The 14,091-nt window shown below is 45.6% G+C and overlaps 1 protein-coding gene across 1 annotated transcript; it reads right to left on the reverse strand.

Moving 5' to 3' along the window:
• Positions 1-3,016: 3,016 nt before the first annotated feature.
• On the reverse strand, positions 3,017-6,041 carry LOC133454852 (phosphatidylinositol 3,4,5-trisphosphate 5-phosphatase 2A-like). The gene is made up of 3 exons (XM_061733574.1): positions 5,947-6,041; positions 4,447-4,638; positions 3,017-3,410 (listed from the first exon to the last, which is right to left on the reverse strand). The coding sequence occupies exons 1-3, from the start codon at positions 6,039-6,041 to the stop codon at positions 3,017-3,019; spliced, it is 681 nt and encodes a 226-aa protein (XP_061589558.1).
• Positions 6,042-14,091: the final 8,050 nt, after the last annotated feature.

Raw genomic sequence — 14,091 nt, forward strand, 5'->3', positions numbered from 1 at the left:
CAAAAGTCTGAAACTGAAAAAAAAAATTTAAACTGAAAAAAAAAGATTTGAAACTGAAAAAAAAGAAGTCAAACTGAAAAAAAAAGATCTGTAACTGAAAAAAATTTGAAACTGAAATTTTTTTGTTTTGATCTGGAGTGTACACTGTTTTACAAAAGACAAAATAGTGGAAACAGAACAACGAACAATAATATAAGTGTCACACTTACAGGAATTATTTTTTAATTTTTCACTTATTTACATTTTTTGCTTACTTTGATTATTTCTTTGTCATTTTACATCTTCATTTTTATCTTGTTTTTTTCCCCTTTTTATGGTAATTTTTTCAGTTATTTTATTCATTCAGTCTACTTTATTTTATTTCAGTAGATTCATTTTTTGATGGGCCATATTTCTCATTCAGCATTCTTTTGCTTTCCTACTAACTACCAATTGTTCAATTATCATTTTCACTTAATTTCAATTTTATTGCATTTCCTTTTCCTTGGTTGAGCACAATTTACATTTTCACGTCTTTATTAAATTTCATCACCATTGCTTTTCCTCGTTTTAAGTAAATTATCATTTTGAAGTCAATTTTCATTTCATTTCCGGAAAACACGAACGATGGCAAAGTGGGTTGAAGCCATTCCCACAAGAAAAGAGGACGCGGAAACGGTTGTAAAATGGCTGAATAATGAATTAATACCCAGGTATGGCATTGCCACAGTTATCAGATCAGTTAACGGTAGTCAATTCACTAGGCTTTGTTTGATTTAGTTCGACCTAAATAAACCACAATTGTCTTCACGTGTCAGTTCTCCTGGTATCATTTCCTCAAACCTGGGTCACATTCTTGTTAGTTCGTAACACCCTACCTTTAACATTTTCTGTGACGGGGTTGATGTTGTGTAATAAAAATGATGGCAAGCCCATTTATTGTTAGTGATGGCTTTATTACAGGGAATACTTTCAGATGAAGGTGCTAATCTAAGATGTAAATGAATCAATCTGTGGTGCGTGCTCACACTGAGGACGATGTTCCTAAAAAGACACGAAAGTTTCCCAAACTGAACCCCCTGACAATCCACAGTACCCACCACTGGGCACTACTGAACTGAATTGAATGTTTAGTGTTTACATCACCTAGAAAACCAGCATGACAGCATAATGAAGTATGGGACACGCCGAGGTCAGCAACCTTGAATACCGCTTTCGACACAGGTTAAGCCTCCATTGAACTAAAGGGATACAAGTGGATTAGATACTCGCCTCTTTATTGCCTAGCGAAGAGTTAATGTGCCTTATTGATGGACTGACCATTTAATCAAAGTACATTGCAGAAATGAGCATGTATGATATCTATAAGTATGACAAAAGGTGTACACTTGTGTTACATACCCCAGCTCGTCAGGGGAACGGGGTTTGCAAGCATTAATACCAAAACAAATCCTATAAAATATTAAAGGTATTTATTTTAGTTTGTTTTTGTGTCATAAGTTAACAGAATGAAAATAAAGTAACTGAAGCCAACCTCCCACAAAGTAACATAATATAAAGGCACACAACTACATCAAAATTAGTGGAGGTTAAAAAGTCTGATATAACAAAATTAATTCACCAAATGTAGATTTGGAGGGCGGGCGTTCTGCTATCAGGCACCATTACTTTGGAACCAACTTCCAATCTGGGTTAAGGATGCTGACACCACCTCCACCTTTAAAACTAAACTTAAAACATTTCTGTTTAGTAAAGCCTATAGTTAGTGTTTAGTAAACCTCTAGCTGGTGTTGGTAAATCTCTACGTAGTGTAAACTCTAGTGTGTTAGAGTCGCTCCTGTAGTTTCTTGTACTGCCCCCCCCCCCCCCCTTCTCTTCTCTTTTTTCTCTTTTGTCCATGTTGCAGCATCCTCTGCCGGTGGCGAAGAGCATCTCTGAATGCAAAACACCGGATCCTGCAGCGTGGGAGTGAGAGGGGCAGGGTAACGGCCCGGGCAGGCGGGGGAGAGATTTGTCCGTCAAGACTCCTCTCCCTGGCCCTGCCCCTTCTCAAACCTTTCCCCGACCCTGCACCCCAACCTGGGACTTGCTGATTGGGCCGGAGCTTTGGGAGCTGCATGCTGGCCTGCGGTCCCCACCCCCGGTCATCCCGTTGCTGCTTCCACCTGCCTGCTGTGCTGTTGACGTCCCTGACCCACCAGTCTGGCCCTCGGCAGGAGGGTCCCCCCTTATGATCCTGGTCCTGCTCAAGGTTTCTTCCTCCTAAAGGGGAGTTTTTCCTTGCCACTGTTTGGCTTAAGGTTTTTCTCCCACTAGGGGAGTTTTTACCTACCATTGTTTATGTAATAACTGCTCGGGGGTCACGTTCTGGGTATGGGTCTTTGTAAAGCGTCTAGAGACAAGTTTTGTTGTATTAGACGCTATATAAATTTGAATTGAATTGAAATTGAACTACCAAGTTTGCAAACACAAACAAATAGTGGCAAGCTGGGCAGGCTACACACGGCTGCCCTGACTCATTCTCAGGCAGCTCCTCAAATAGAGCTGGCAATCGGGCACCAGCTGCAGAAGAAGAGGAAGCGGCCAATCCTGGTCCGGGGATGGTACAGTCAGCCAACCAGGAACAGAGCAGCACAGCCAGTCATCACTGAGCACCCACACAGCTATCCAACGGCCTGAATGGGAGTTGTAGTTAGTGGCTGTGGGATGTAACACTTCCCCCCTCAAGACACAAACCCAAAAGGGGTTTGTGTTACCTCAGACACCAAGCCAAACAAACATGTACAGTTAAGGGATTGTCAAAAAAGGGAAAATAAGATATCTTTCCATTTTGTTTTGAGCTTGAATGTGAAAGTCTGACGCTCCTCAGCTCTCAGAACGAAAAAACGCCTCAAACCAACAAACGTTAAATTCCATCTTACAACTACAGGTCAGATCTGACGGTACAACACACCTGCGCCTCCATAAGGACATCGGTCATATGTCTAAACGAGCGTGGCAAAGGGTGTAATGTCATCCCTGCTTTTACAGCCAAGAGTTATTTGTAGTGATGCTTTTCTTCCTCAGTGATGTCACTGAGGAACTCCAGGTCGTCCCAGCCGTTGTGCAGAAGGCCCTGCTCATACCTCTCCAGGCCCAGTCTCCGTAGCCACTCCTCGACTGAAGATTCGCCCACAGACAAAGATGAACTACTGCTGCCCCAAAGTGCTTCCTCTGGCATGTCCTCTGCAATACTCTCCGTGATGGGGTTTCTGGGTGGGAAGGTGCGGCAGGCGTCCAGACCTAAACCCATTGGCTGCCCACGAAGAGGCGGAGGTGCTGATGGTGCACGAGGAGGCTGTCCAGGAAATTCACTCTCACTCAGGGTCTTTGCCATCTGGAGCACGAAGCACGACTGATCGTCCAACGCTCCTGCTCCGACACCTCCTCGCCTAAAACCGTCACGAGTACTGACAGGAATCAGCAGGAGAGACCACGTCTCTCCAGTAATAGCGTCGCTCCATTGGTTACCCGTAAAATTCAGAATCCAATTTAAAATTTTATTACTTGCATATAAAGCCCAAAACGGCTTAGCTCTGCATTATTTGCAAGACCTGATAGTGCCTTATGTTCCTGGCAGAGCTCTCCGTTCTCAGAGTGCAGGTTTACTCGTAGTTCCTAGAGTATCTAAATGTAGATTTGGAGGGCGGGCGTTCTGCCATCAGGCACCATTACTATGGAACCAACTTCCAATCTGGGTTAAGGAGGCTGACACCACCTCCACCTTTAAAACTAAACTTAAAACCTTTCTGTTTAGTAAAGCCTATAGTTAGTGTTTAGTAAACCTCTAGCTGGTGTTGGTAAATCTCTAGGTAGTGTAAACTTTAGTGTGTCAGAGTCGCTCCTGTAGTTTCTTGTGCTGGTCCCCCCTTCTCCTCCCTTTTCTCTCTTTTGTCCATGTTGCAGCATCCTCTGCCGGACACCGGAACCTGCAGTGTGGGAGTGAGGGGGGCAGGGTAACGGCCCCTTTTGGGCGGGGGCGAAGGTTCGTCTCTCAAGACTCCTCTCCCTGGCCCTGCCCCTTTTCAACCTTTCCCCGACCCTGCACCCCAACCTGGGACTTGATGATTGGGCCGGAGCTTCGGGAGCTGCATGCTGGCCTGCGGTCCCCACCCCTGGTCATCCCGTTGCTGCTTCCACCTGCCTGCTTTGCTGCTGACGTCCCTGACCCCCAGTCTGGCCTTCGGCAGGAGGGTCCCCCCTTATGATCCTGGTCCTGCTCAAGGTTTCTTCCTCCTAAAGGGGAGTTTTTCTTGCCACTGTTTGGCTTAAGGTTTTTCTCCCACTAGGGGAGTTTTTACCTGCCATTGTTAATGTAATAACTGCTCGGGGGTCATGTTCTGGGTATGGGTCTCTGGAAAGCGTCTAGAGACAACTTTTGTTGTATTAGACGCTATATAAATAAAATTGAATTGAATTGAATTGAACTGAGTGGCCCCCCAGGACCGGCTGGCGGGATCCTTCAGGTATTCATGAGAAATGGTGCTCAGGCCATTAGCTGAAGGAGTGCTCTCCGTGGGTGTGTTTGGCCCAGGGGGAGTGGAGGTGGAGGCAGAGCGAGGGGTGGGGGGTGGCTTCTCATCCTCTGCGTCTGAATAGTCCCTGCCGTCTCCTCTCGCTCTACAGGGTAAAGCAGGGTGGTGACCAGACCCTGACTGGGCTGCAGGTACAGCGACACCAACTCTGGCAATGTTTTGAATCGCTTGGGCTGTAGACTAGGGCTGCAACTAACGACTATTTTAATAGTCGACTAGTCACCGACTATTGAAACGATTAGTTGACTAATCGGATAATTAGTAATTTTTTTTTAAATTTAGTATGAGGTTGCATTAATTATGTGGCAAATGATAATAAACACAAGAAAGATGGCACTAGAGCCCTGCTATAGCGGGACTGTTTTCTTCATCCTGCTCCCGCTGAATTTCTGACCATTACCGCCCGCAACGTGTGTTCCACTCCCGCCCCTCCCGCAAAACTCTGAGAATTCATGCCCGCACGGCGCACAATAAAGATGCATGGTTTTAGTGTCTTCTCCCGTCCCGCAACAGAAATGTACAGACAAATCTATCTGATTTAATGTTAACATGATCATTGTGGAGTTTGATGGATAATTGACAGTTCATAGGCTCCTGACTGAAAGTTAGATGCAAATCCATCATTGACATGTTCGCACAAGCCTTTTTTCGCTTTTCGCGCTGCATCAATTATAATTGAGGTTATAGCAACGAGAGTAGGCTGTGAGTGGCTCAAATAATACTAATAAATGACATAAAATAAACAAAGTTAAGAATTAAACGAATTAATTTAATAAATGAATCGCTTGGCCATCACATTGCTGTGGAGGGAGAGACTGTTGCTGACCGACTGCGTCCCAAGATGCTCCACAGACACTAAACGCAGTTTCTCCAGATATCTGACTTAATTTAATTTAAAATACTTTTGTCAGGCACAGTCAGGCATAACGTTAAAGCTTTCTTTTAAAGCCAAAATACGCTTAATATCTTACCAAGGCGGGTCCGTTTCGTTCAACACTCCGACGTGCATTTTCAAATGCACTACCGACGTGCTCCGTGATGAGGAAGGTCGGCTTTGCAAACCTTGCAAGTCATCTTTTTATTCGGGGTATCCAGGTTAAAATGCTCCCAAACTTTTTTAAGTTTTATTACCCGCAGCTGTGCTCAGACGCTGTCGTGCATGCATGACTCGGCAGAGATTGTATTGAAGTGAGACGCCTCACTCCATTGGAAAAACACGTCTGGCGACAATTGTCGACAATGGAATTCATTGTTGACAACGTTGAAGAATCGTTGTACTACTGTACACCCTGAGACGTGTGGACATGCTAGTGAAACAGTACATGCCCTGTTGACGCTCTCGCTGTCGCGCACCAGAAAGCTGCCGTCCTTGCCGGCTCTGGCCAGTAGCTACTCGGCTGCAGCTCGGCTGAGGTCCCGGTGATACAACATCAGCGGCGAGGGCCCCAGCGGAGAAACCCCTCCACCTCCACCTCCTCCCCCGGCCATGGCCACAGCCCTTCAAACCGGGTTTTCCCTCAAAGTGCTTCCTGCCTCTCCAAAAAACTCCAAAAAAGGAAGGAAGGAAGGAAGGAAGGAAGGAAGGAAGGAAGGAAGGAAGGAAGGAAATGAGTCTGAAAGAAAGAAAGAAAGAAAGAAAGAAAGAAAGAAAGAAAGAAAGAAAGAAAGAAAGAAAGAAAGAAAGAAAGAAAGAAAGAAAGAAAGATAAATTCCTGTTGATACGTTTTTGTGTAACAAACATGGTGGATCTGAGAGTGAGATAGATTTATAGTTAAAAAGGTGGAGTTGAATTAGTATTTTTTTTATCCTCATTTTTATCGTTATCGGGATAAATTATCGTGATACATTTTTTAGTCCATACCGCCCATCCCTACCAGTCAGCCCCACGGAAATCAGGCTGTGTAAATCTCCGTCCTCGTGTTGTGGGCTTATAAAAACCCTCTTTCCTTTCAAAAGATCTGTTGATATGCATCCATTTATACTCCCTGTGGCTGTAGCTCAGCTTTGCTCAGCCAGAAACCAAACACGCTGTGACAACCATTATTGGAGTTTCCGTATCAACAGCACATAGGGTTGGGTTTTTTTTCCAGGAAATCTGCACTCTACCCGAGCAGCTCATACAGGTTTCAGGAACTGTAGCACTGTGCAGCTTTTCTAAGAAAAAAATAAATGACTAATATGTGCCTGTTTGTCAACCACCATGTACCCGATTACTCATAAGTGGAAGAGTGTGTAAAGCTCATGTTGCCCCGCGAAGCTACACAGGGATGGATATAATTGTTGTTCACTAATGGGGGGAAAAAACTAAAATAAGACAAAATTAAAGCTGCAAGCAGGGATGAACGGGCAATTTTCACCCATAAAGATCAAGGACTCTTTATGTCAAACCATTCAAAAAATATTGCAGAAAACTATCAGATATCGACCAATCAGAAGAAGGGGCGGGGCTAATTTGCACCAATTATGTTCAAGGACTCAAAACTGAGTCCGATGACACCACACACGAGTCTCTATGTCAAACCATTCAAAAGTTATGGCAGAAAGTAGGAACTATCAGATATGGACCAATCAGAAGAAGGGGGGGGGGGGCGCTTTTTGGCATCTATCGTCGCTACGGTAACGCTTTTGACTGAGAAAAGTAATGTGCGTCGTCGCGGGATGGAGACGCACATTTTGATGTATAACACACCTGGGTGCACGTTACGGTTCAGGCCGTATTAACTGCCGAAGGAATGGCATAAATTGCGCCAAAATTACACAATTAATTCAAAATGGCCGACTTCCTGTTCGGTTTCGGCCATGGCGCCAAAAGACTTTTCTTTAAGTTGCGACATGATACAGGTGTGTAGCGATTTCCGTGCATGTATGTCAAACCGTATTGTGGGGCTTGAGGCACAAAGTTTTCTAGGGGGCGCTGTTGAGCCATTTTGCTACGCCCATTAATGTAAACCATTAAATATCACATTTTTCGCCAGGCCTGACTTGGTGCAAAATTTGGTGACTTTTGGGGCACGTTTAGGGGGGCAAAAAGGCCCTCATTTCGTCAGAAGAAAAAGAAAGAATAAAGAAAAATTCCTACAGATACAATAGGGCCTTCGCACTGAAAGTGCTCGTGCCCTAAAAAGGGAGTGAGGTCTGAATAATGATAATAAGAAAAAAACAACTTAAGTAATATTGTGGAAAATGGGTAAAAAATACACCAAATATCTGATCAGAGAGAAAGCCTCAACACTGATGTGTTTTAGTGCACATGATGTTGCATTTTAATTTCTGAGGTTTCACAAAAATACAACAAAGGAGTTTCTCTCTCGCCCTTCAGGACCAAATGCAATAATAACTGGAAAGCGTAGCCAGATGTATTATGAAGATAGTGCAATCCAGAAAATTACAAAAGGCATTAAGCGGATAAGACCAAAAATAAATACTGAATATAACAAAAGCAGAATTGTGTACCTCTGACAAAGTTAAATGAAATAATCATGCAGATGTCACAGATGAATTGCTTCTAAGATGGGCCTACGCCAAACTTGCTAAAATATTGATACGATTCTTTGTGTAACTTTTAAAGTAATCTTGCTAATAGCTAAATAAACCAACCATATAATCTTTGGGGATCTACATTTTTCTTCTTTTTTTTCTCTCTCATATTTGAATATGAGGCAGTTACATAAACGGATATATTCAGACTGCAATTGTTTTTCTAACACTAAAGCACTACATAGAAATTTGTGCAATATTTAGCTTATTCCAGAAAGATTTGTTTTTAGCCAAGACCACAACCTCCTTTGTAGAAAAGGACTGTGGTCCTTTGTCCCCCTCCTGTCCCAGACACAGGGGGCTCAGCAGTTTAACACTGTCATCCAATGCTGAAACATGGCTTCCGCTGTCTCACGTGTCCAGTGAATGTCATCTGGTTCAGTATTAAACTTCCCTTCTGGGAGAAGAGGTATGAAAAGCATATTCCTTTCAATGTATTCATTGAGTATCTGTAAATCCTCCTTTTCATCATCAGGAAGATTGGAGGAAAAATTCACCAGGGGAACATAGATTTCTGCATAAGGAAACCTCTTCTTTGTGGACTTAATGGGTCCTTGAACATTTTTGACAGTAGTCTCCCATGACTTATTTTCCCTACATTTGATTCCAAATGATAAGAGCACCTTCTCTACTAAAACACCTGAGAGTGGAACCGATTTCTCCATAACATCCTGTGTGTGTCGAAAATGGCTCCCAGGGAAACAGTCTATCTGAAGGTCTTGTTGAAAAAATCTGGAAAACTGCAAAGGCAAGGCAAGTTTATTTGTATAGCACAATTCAACACAAGGTAATTCAAAGTGGTTTACATCAACATTAAAAGCGACAAGACACAATTAAAGCTGCAAGCAGCGATGAACGGGCCCTCGCACCCTTGTGCACGCTCAGGCTGCAGTGGAAGCTTGTATGACTTGCATGTAGATTCTTCAGGCCTGAACATTTAGCAGATGAAACCAGCCACGACTCTCTATCAAACCATTCAAAAGTTATGGCAGAAAATAGGGACTATAAAATATCGGCCAATCAGAAGAAGGGTCGGGGCTAATTTGCACCAATTTTGTTCAAGGACCCAAAACCGAGTCCGATGACACCACCCACAAGTCTTTATGTCAAACCATTCAAAAGTTATGGCAGAAAGTAGGAACTATCAAATATGGACCAATCAGATGAAGGGGGGTCGCGCTTTTTGGCGTCTATCGTCGCCACGGTAACACTTTTGACTGAGAAAAGTAATACGCATCGTCGCAGGATGGAGACGCACATTTTGATTTATAACACACTTGGGTGCACGTTACGGTTCGGGCCGTATTAATTGCCGAAGGAATGGCATAAATTGCGCCAAAATTACACAATTAATTCAAAATGGCCGACTTCCTGTTCGGTTTCGGCCATGGCGCCAAAAGACTTTTCTTTAAGTTGCGACATGATACAGGTGTGTAGCGATTTCCGTGCATGTATGTCAAACCGTATTGTGGGGCTTGAGGCACAAAGTTTTCTAGGGGGCGCTGTTGAGCCATTTTGCTACGCCCATTAATGTAAACCATTAAATATCACATTTTTCGCCAGGCCTGACTTGGTGCAAAATTTGGTGACTTTTGGGGCTCTGGTCCGGTCACGCTTCCTCCACGTCTCCCAGATGGACGCACCTTCCCAGTTCTTTTTTGGGCTGGAGAAGAAGAACGGGCAAAGAAAGATCATGCACTCGGTGAGATCCAGCAGCGGCTCGACCATCTCAGACGCCTCTGAGATCAGGGCGTTTGCAGCTGATTACTACAGAGTTCAGGAGCGAGCTGCCGGAGATCCCGGAGGAGTGCGGGAGTTTCTTTGCTGGTCTCCCTCAGGTGGATGCTGGAGATAACGCCAAGCTGGAGGCTCCAGTATCCCAACCTGAACTGTTTGCTGCCCTGATGAGCCTGCAGAGTGGGAGGGCTCCTGGCATGGACGGTCTCCCCGTGGACTTTTACAAGTCCTTCTGGTCTGTGCTGGGAGGAGATCTACTGGAGGTCGTCACAGACAGTCTGCAGAGGGGACGGCTGCCTCTGAGCTGCAGGAGGGCCGTCATCACGCTGCTGCCCAAGAAGGGAGACCTACAGGACCTGAAAAACTGGAGACCAGTGTCCTTACTTTGCACGGACTATAAGATCTTGTCCAAGGTCCTGGCCACCAGACTCAGGGGGGTGATGGCTTCCGTCATCCACACGGACCAGACGTACTGTGTACCTGGCAGGTTGATAAGTGACAATGTCACTTTGATTCGAGATATTTTGGAGGTCTCAAGCTCATTGGGCGTTGACACTGGTCTGATTTCAATAGACCAAGAAAAGGCTTTTGACCGGGTTGAACACCAGTATCTTTGGGAAACCTTAGCTGCTTTTGGGTTCAACTCTGGGTTCATAGCCAAGATCAAGGTTATGTACAGTGACATTGCGAGCGTTCTGAAAATTAATGGTGGCCTGAGCGCTCCTTTTAGTGTCCAGAGGGGGGTCAGACAGGGCTGCCCTTTATCGGGCATGCTGTACTCTCTGGCCATAGAACCAATGCTCCACAGGCTGAGGAGGGACCTGAGTGGCGTGCGTTTTCCTCAGTGTGACATTCCCTTCAAGCTGTCAGCGTACGCCGACAACATCATTGTGCTGATCAGCACCCAACAAGACATTGACACGTTGGTGAACACTGTGACCCGGTTTGGGGGCATTTCCTCTGCCAGGGTGAACTGGGGGAAGAGCGAGGCGGTCATGGTGGGGGAGAGGTTGGGGAGTCAGCTCAGGTTGCCGGGAGGATTGGTCTGGAAGACTGGTGGGCTAAAATACCTGGGTGTGTTTCTGGGCAGCCGGTCCTTTGAGCAGAGAAACTGGGACGACGTGCTGGAGAAGGTGAAAGGTCGGCTGATGAGGTGGAAGTGGCTGTCACCTAGGATGTCCTACCGAGGCCGGGCTCTAGTCGTCAACAACCTGGTGGCTTCTGTTCTCTGGCACCGGTTGGCCTGTGTGGACCCCCCCAGTTTCTCTGTTATCACAGGTCCAGAGGGTGCTGGTGGACTTCTTCTGGGACAGGCTGCACTGGGTGCCGCAGTGTGTCCTGTTCCTGCCGAAGGAGGAGGGTGGACAAGGCCTGGTCCATCTGGCCAGCAGGGGCGCTGCCTTCCGCCTTCAGTTTGTCCAGAGACTGCTGACCGGGCCCACGGACCTGCTGTGGAGACTTCTGTCCTGCTGTATCCTGCGGCGGTTTGGTGGACTGGGACTAGGTCTCTCTCTGTTCTCCATCGACCTGAGGAAGACGAGCACGTCGTCGCTGCCGGCGTTCTACAACAGCGTCTTCTCTGTGTGGAGCTTGCTGAGGAAGCAGAGGAAGGGAGAGGCCGACTCGCTGCACTGGCTCCTGCAGGAACCCGTGCTGATCGGGGGCCGTCTGGACTGTCTCAGCTGGGGGGGACCCAGCATCTTCCAGCGTCTCCACAGTGCAGGAGTGTCCACTCTGGGACGGGTGGTGGAGCTGGCTGGACCTCGGTTGGACGACCCCGTCAGACTGGCGGGTCTGATGGGGGTGAGGTCCAGGAGGGTGATCGGCCGACTCCTGCAACACTGGTCACGCCGACTGAGCCGGCGTGAGACCTCTCTCCTGGCAGACTTCTGGTCCGGTGCACTGCTGCCCGACTCCTCATACCCATACCCGGCCATCGGACTGGTTCCTGATTTTAAAAACTGCTCCGGTCCGTTACTGGGACCTGACGGCCCTGAAGGCGTTTCCTTGGGCGACGCCTCAGGGAAGACTCTCTACCAGCTGATGGTAAAGACCCTGAATCAGGGAAACCTAAGTGGGCGCAGCGACACTCCGTGGAGGGCTCACATGAACTTGGACTCTGGTTTTAAACCTGCATGGAGGTCGTTGTATAAACCTCCCCTGACCAAGAAACATGCAGACCTGCAGTGGAGGATTCTCCACGGCAGCATAGCTGTGAACTCCTTTGTCTCCGTGTTGAATGATGACGTGCAGGACAAATGTCTTTTTTGTAACCACAGAGAAACTGTATTTCACTGTTTTCTCGAGTGTTCCCGTCTCACTGCTCTGTTTTTACTTTTGGAGGATGTTTTTAACGGCTGCGCAGAGATTTTCCTGCAGCACGTTTTTATCTGTGGTTTTAAATACATACTCCTTCCTTCCTTCCTTCCTTCCTTCCTTCCTTCCTTCCTTCCTTCCTTCCTTCCTTCCTTCCTTCCTTCCTTCCTTCCTTCCTTCCTTCCTTCCTTCCTTCTTTCACGCACACGTATGTTGTGCGTTGATTTAATGCAGAACCATAAATCAGCTTTACACAAAAACGTCATCAACGGGAATTTATCGTTTTTACCTCGTTTTTACCTATTATATACTGACGGATTGAGACCAATGTACGTGTTTATTGAGTCTTACACATTGTGGATGTCCGCGATCACCTCTCTCATAAGTATAACGATGTGAACAATTTACATTTATATTTAAAACATGAAGCATCAAGATCAGATTCCTCCGCTGCAGAAAGACAACTTGTGCCGACGGGATTATTGAAGTGCAAACGTGAGAAATAAAGAGCAAAGTCGCTGTAACTGTTGCATCCGCAGGAGGAGAAACCGGTCTAGATCCCGGTCCTGGTCCAGGTCCAGGTCTAGATCCCGGTCCATCACCGGAGAAACTCTTTCTGGACCTGCAGCACCTGCAGTCGACTAATATCAGACTCTGAAAGTCGCCTAAATATTCAATAAAAACTTCATTCATTCATTTCTGAGTCACATCAGTTTGTACCAACCAACCTTTCCGTGACATCTTAGATTTATTTTAAAAGACAATTTTACAGAACCGGTTTTTCGCTGCAAAATGTATTTTAATGTTTTTCTGTCCAGACACAGTTATGGGATGTTTTAGGATCTGACTTTTATCTCCAGTAGTCGTCCCATACGGTCGTCATAGTGACAGAGATGTCCGACCTGTAGCAGCTCCAGCTGAAAGATCATGTTGATCTGAACCGGAGCAGCTGGTCCAGTTCAGGACAGAGATCTAGAAGGATCCTCTTGGTACCTGAACCAGCTGACCGTGAGCGTAGAATGTGGCATACGCACATTTTTTGTGCGCCGCACGTTTTGTACATGAGGCCCCCGGTCTTTGTACGTTTTGACCGTATATAAACGTAATTCTCCTCAGTTGTGTGAAATAAGACCTGGAAACAGGCATTGTGGCATAGAATTGTCAAATTGGTTTAATTCACCGTAGGAATTGTTACAGATTACTTTTGTAATACTGTATTTGACCCGGTCTTTGTACGTTTTGACCGTATAGAAACGTAATTCTTGCCATTTGTCACGTCTGGGGGTAAGGTGTGGACCCAAACGCAGGAGAGCAGGAGGCAGGAGTTCAATGAAAAAAGGATTTATTTAACAAAAAAGCCAAACTAAAACGCTGCAGAGCAGGATCAAAAAACTAAAAAGGGATCAAAAAACTTGAGGAGCAAAATGTGGCAGGAAACATGGGGAACAAACAGTACGGTCCGACAGGGAACAAGGGAATGACAAGACCAGATATACGGAGGGGATAATGAGACATGACGAGACACAGGTGCAGACAATCAGGGCAGATGGGACACAGGCGGGAAAAACAGAAACTGAAAGCTGGGGGGAATGTCAAACCTTGACACCATTGACCTGGTCTTTGTACGTTTTGACTGTATAAAAACGTAATTCTCGTCAGTTGTGTGAAATAAAACCTGGAAAATAAGACCTGGAAACAGGCATTGTGGCATAAAATTGCCAAATTGGTTTAATTCACCGTAGGAATTGTTACAGATTACTTTTGTAATACTGTATTTGACCCGCTCTTTGTACGCTTTGACCGTATAGAAACTTCTTTCTTTCTTTCTTTCTTTCTTTCTTTCTTTCTTTCTTTCTTTCTTTCTTTCTTTCTTTCTTTCTTTCCTTTTTCTCCTTCTTTCTTTCTTTCTTTCTTTCTTTCTTTCTTTCTTTCTTTCTTTCTTTCCTTT

The sequence above is a fragment of the Cololabis saira genome, chromosome 11 (genome assembly GCF_033807715.1).
Source record: "Cololabis saira isolate AMF1-May2022 chromosome 11, fColSai1.1, whole genome shotgun sequence".
NCBI lineage: Eukaryota > Metazoa > Chordata > Actinopteri > Beloniformes > Belonidae > Cololabis > Cololabis saira.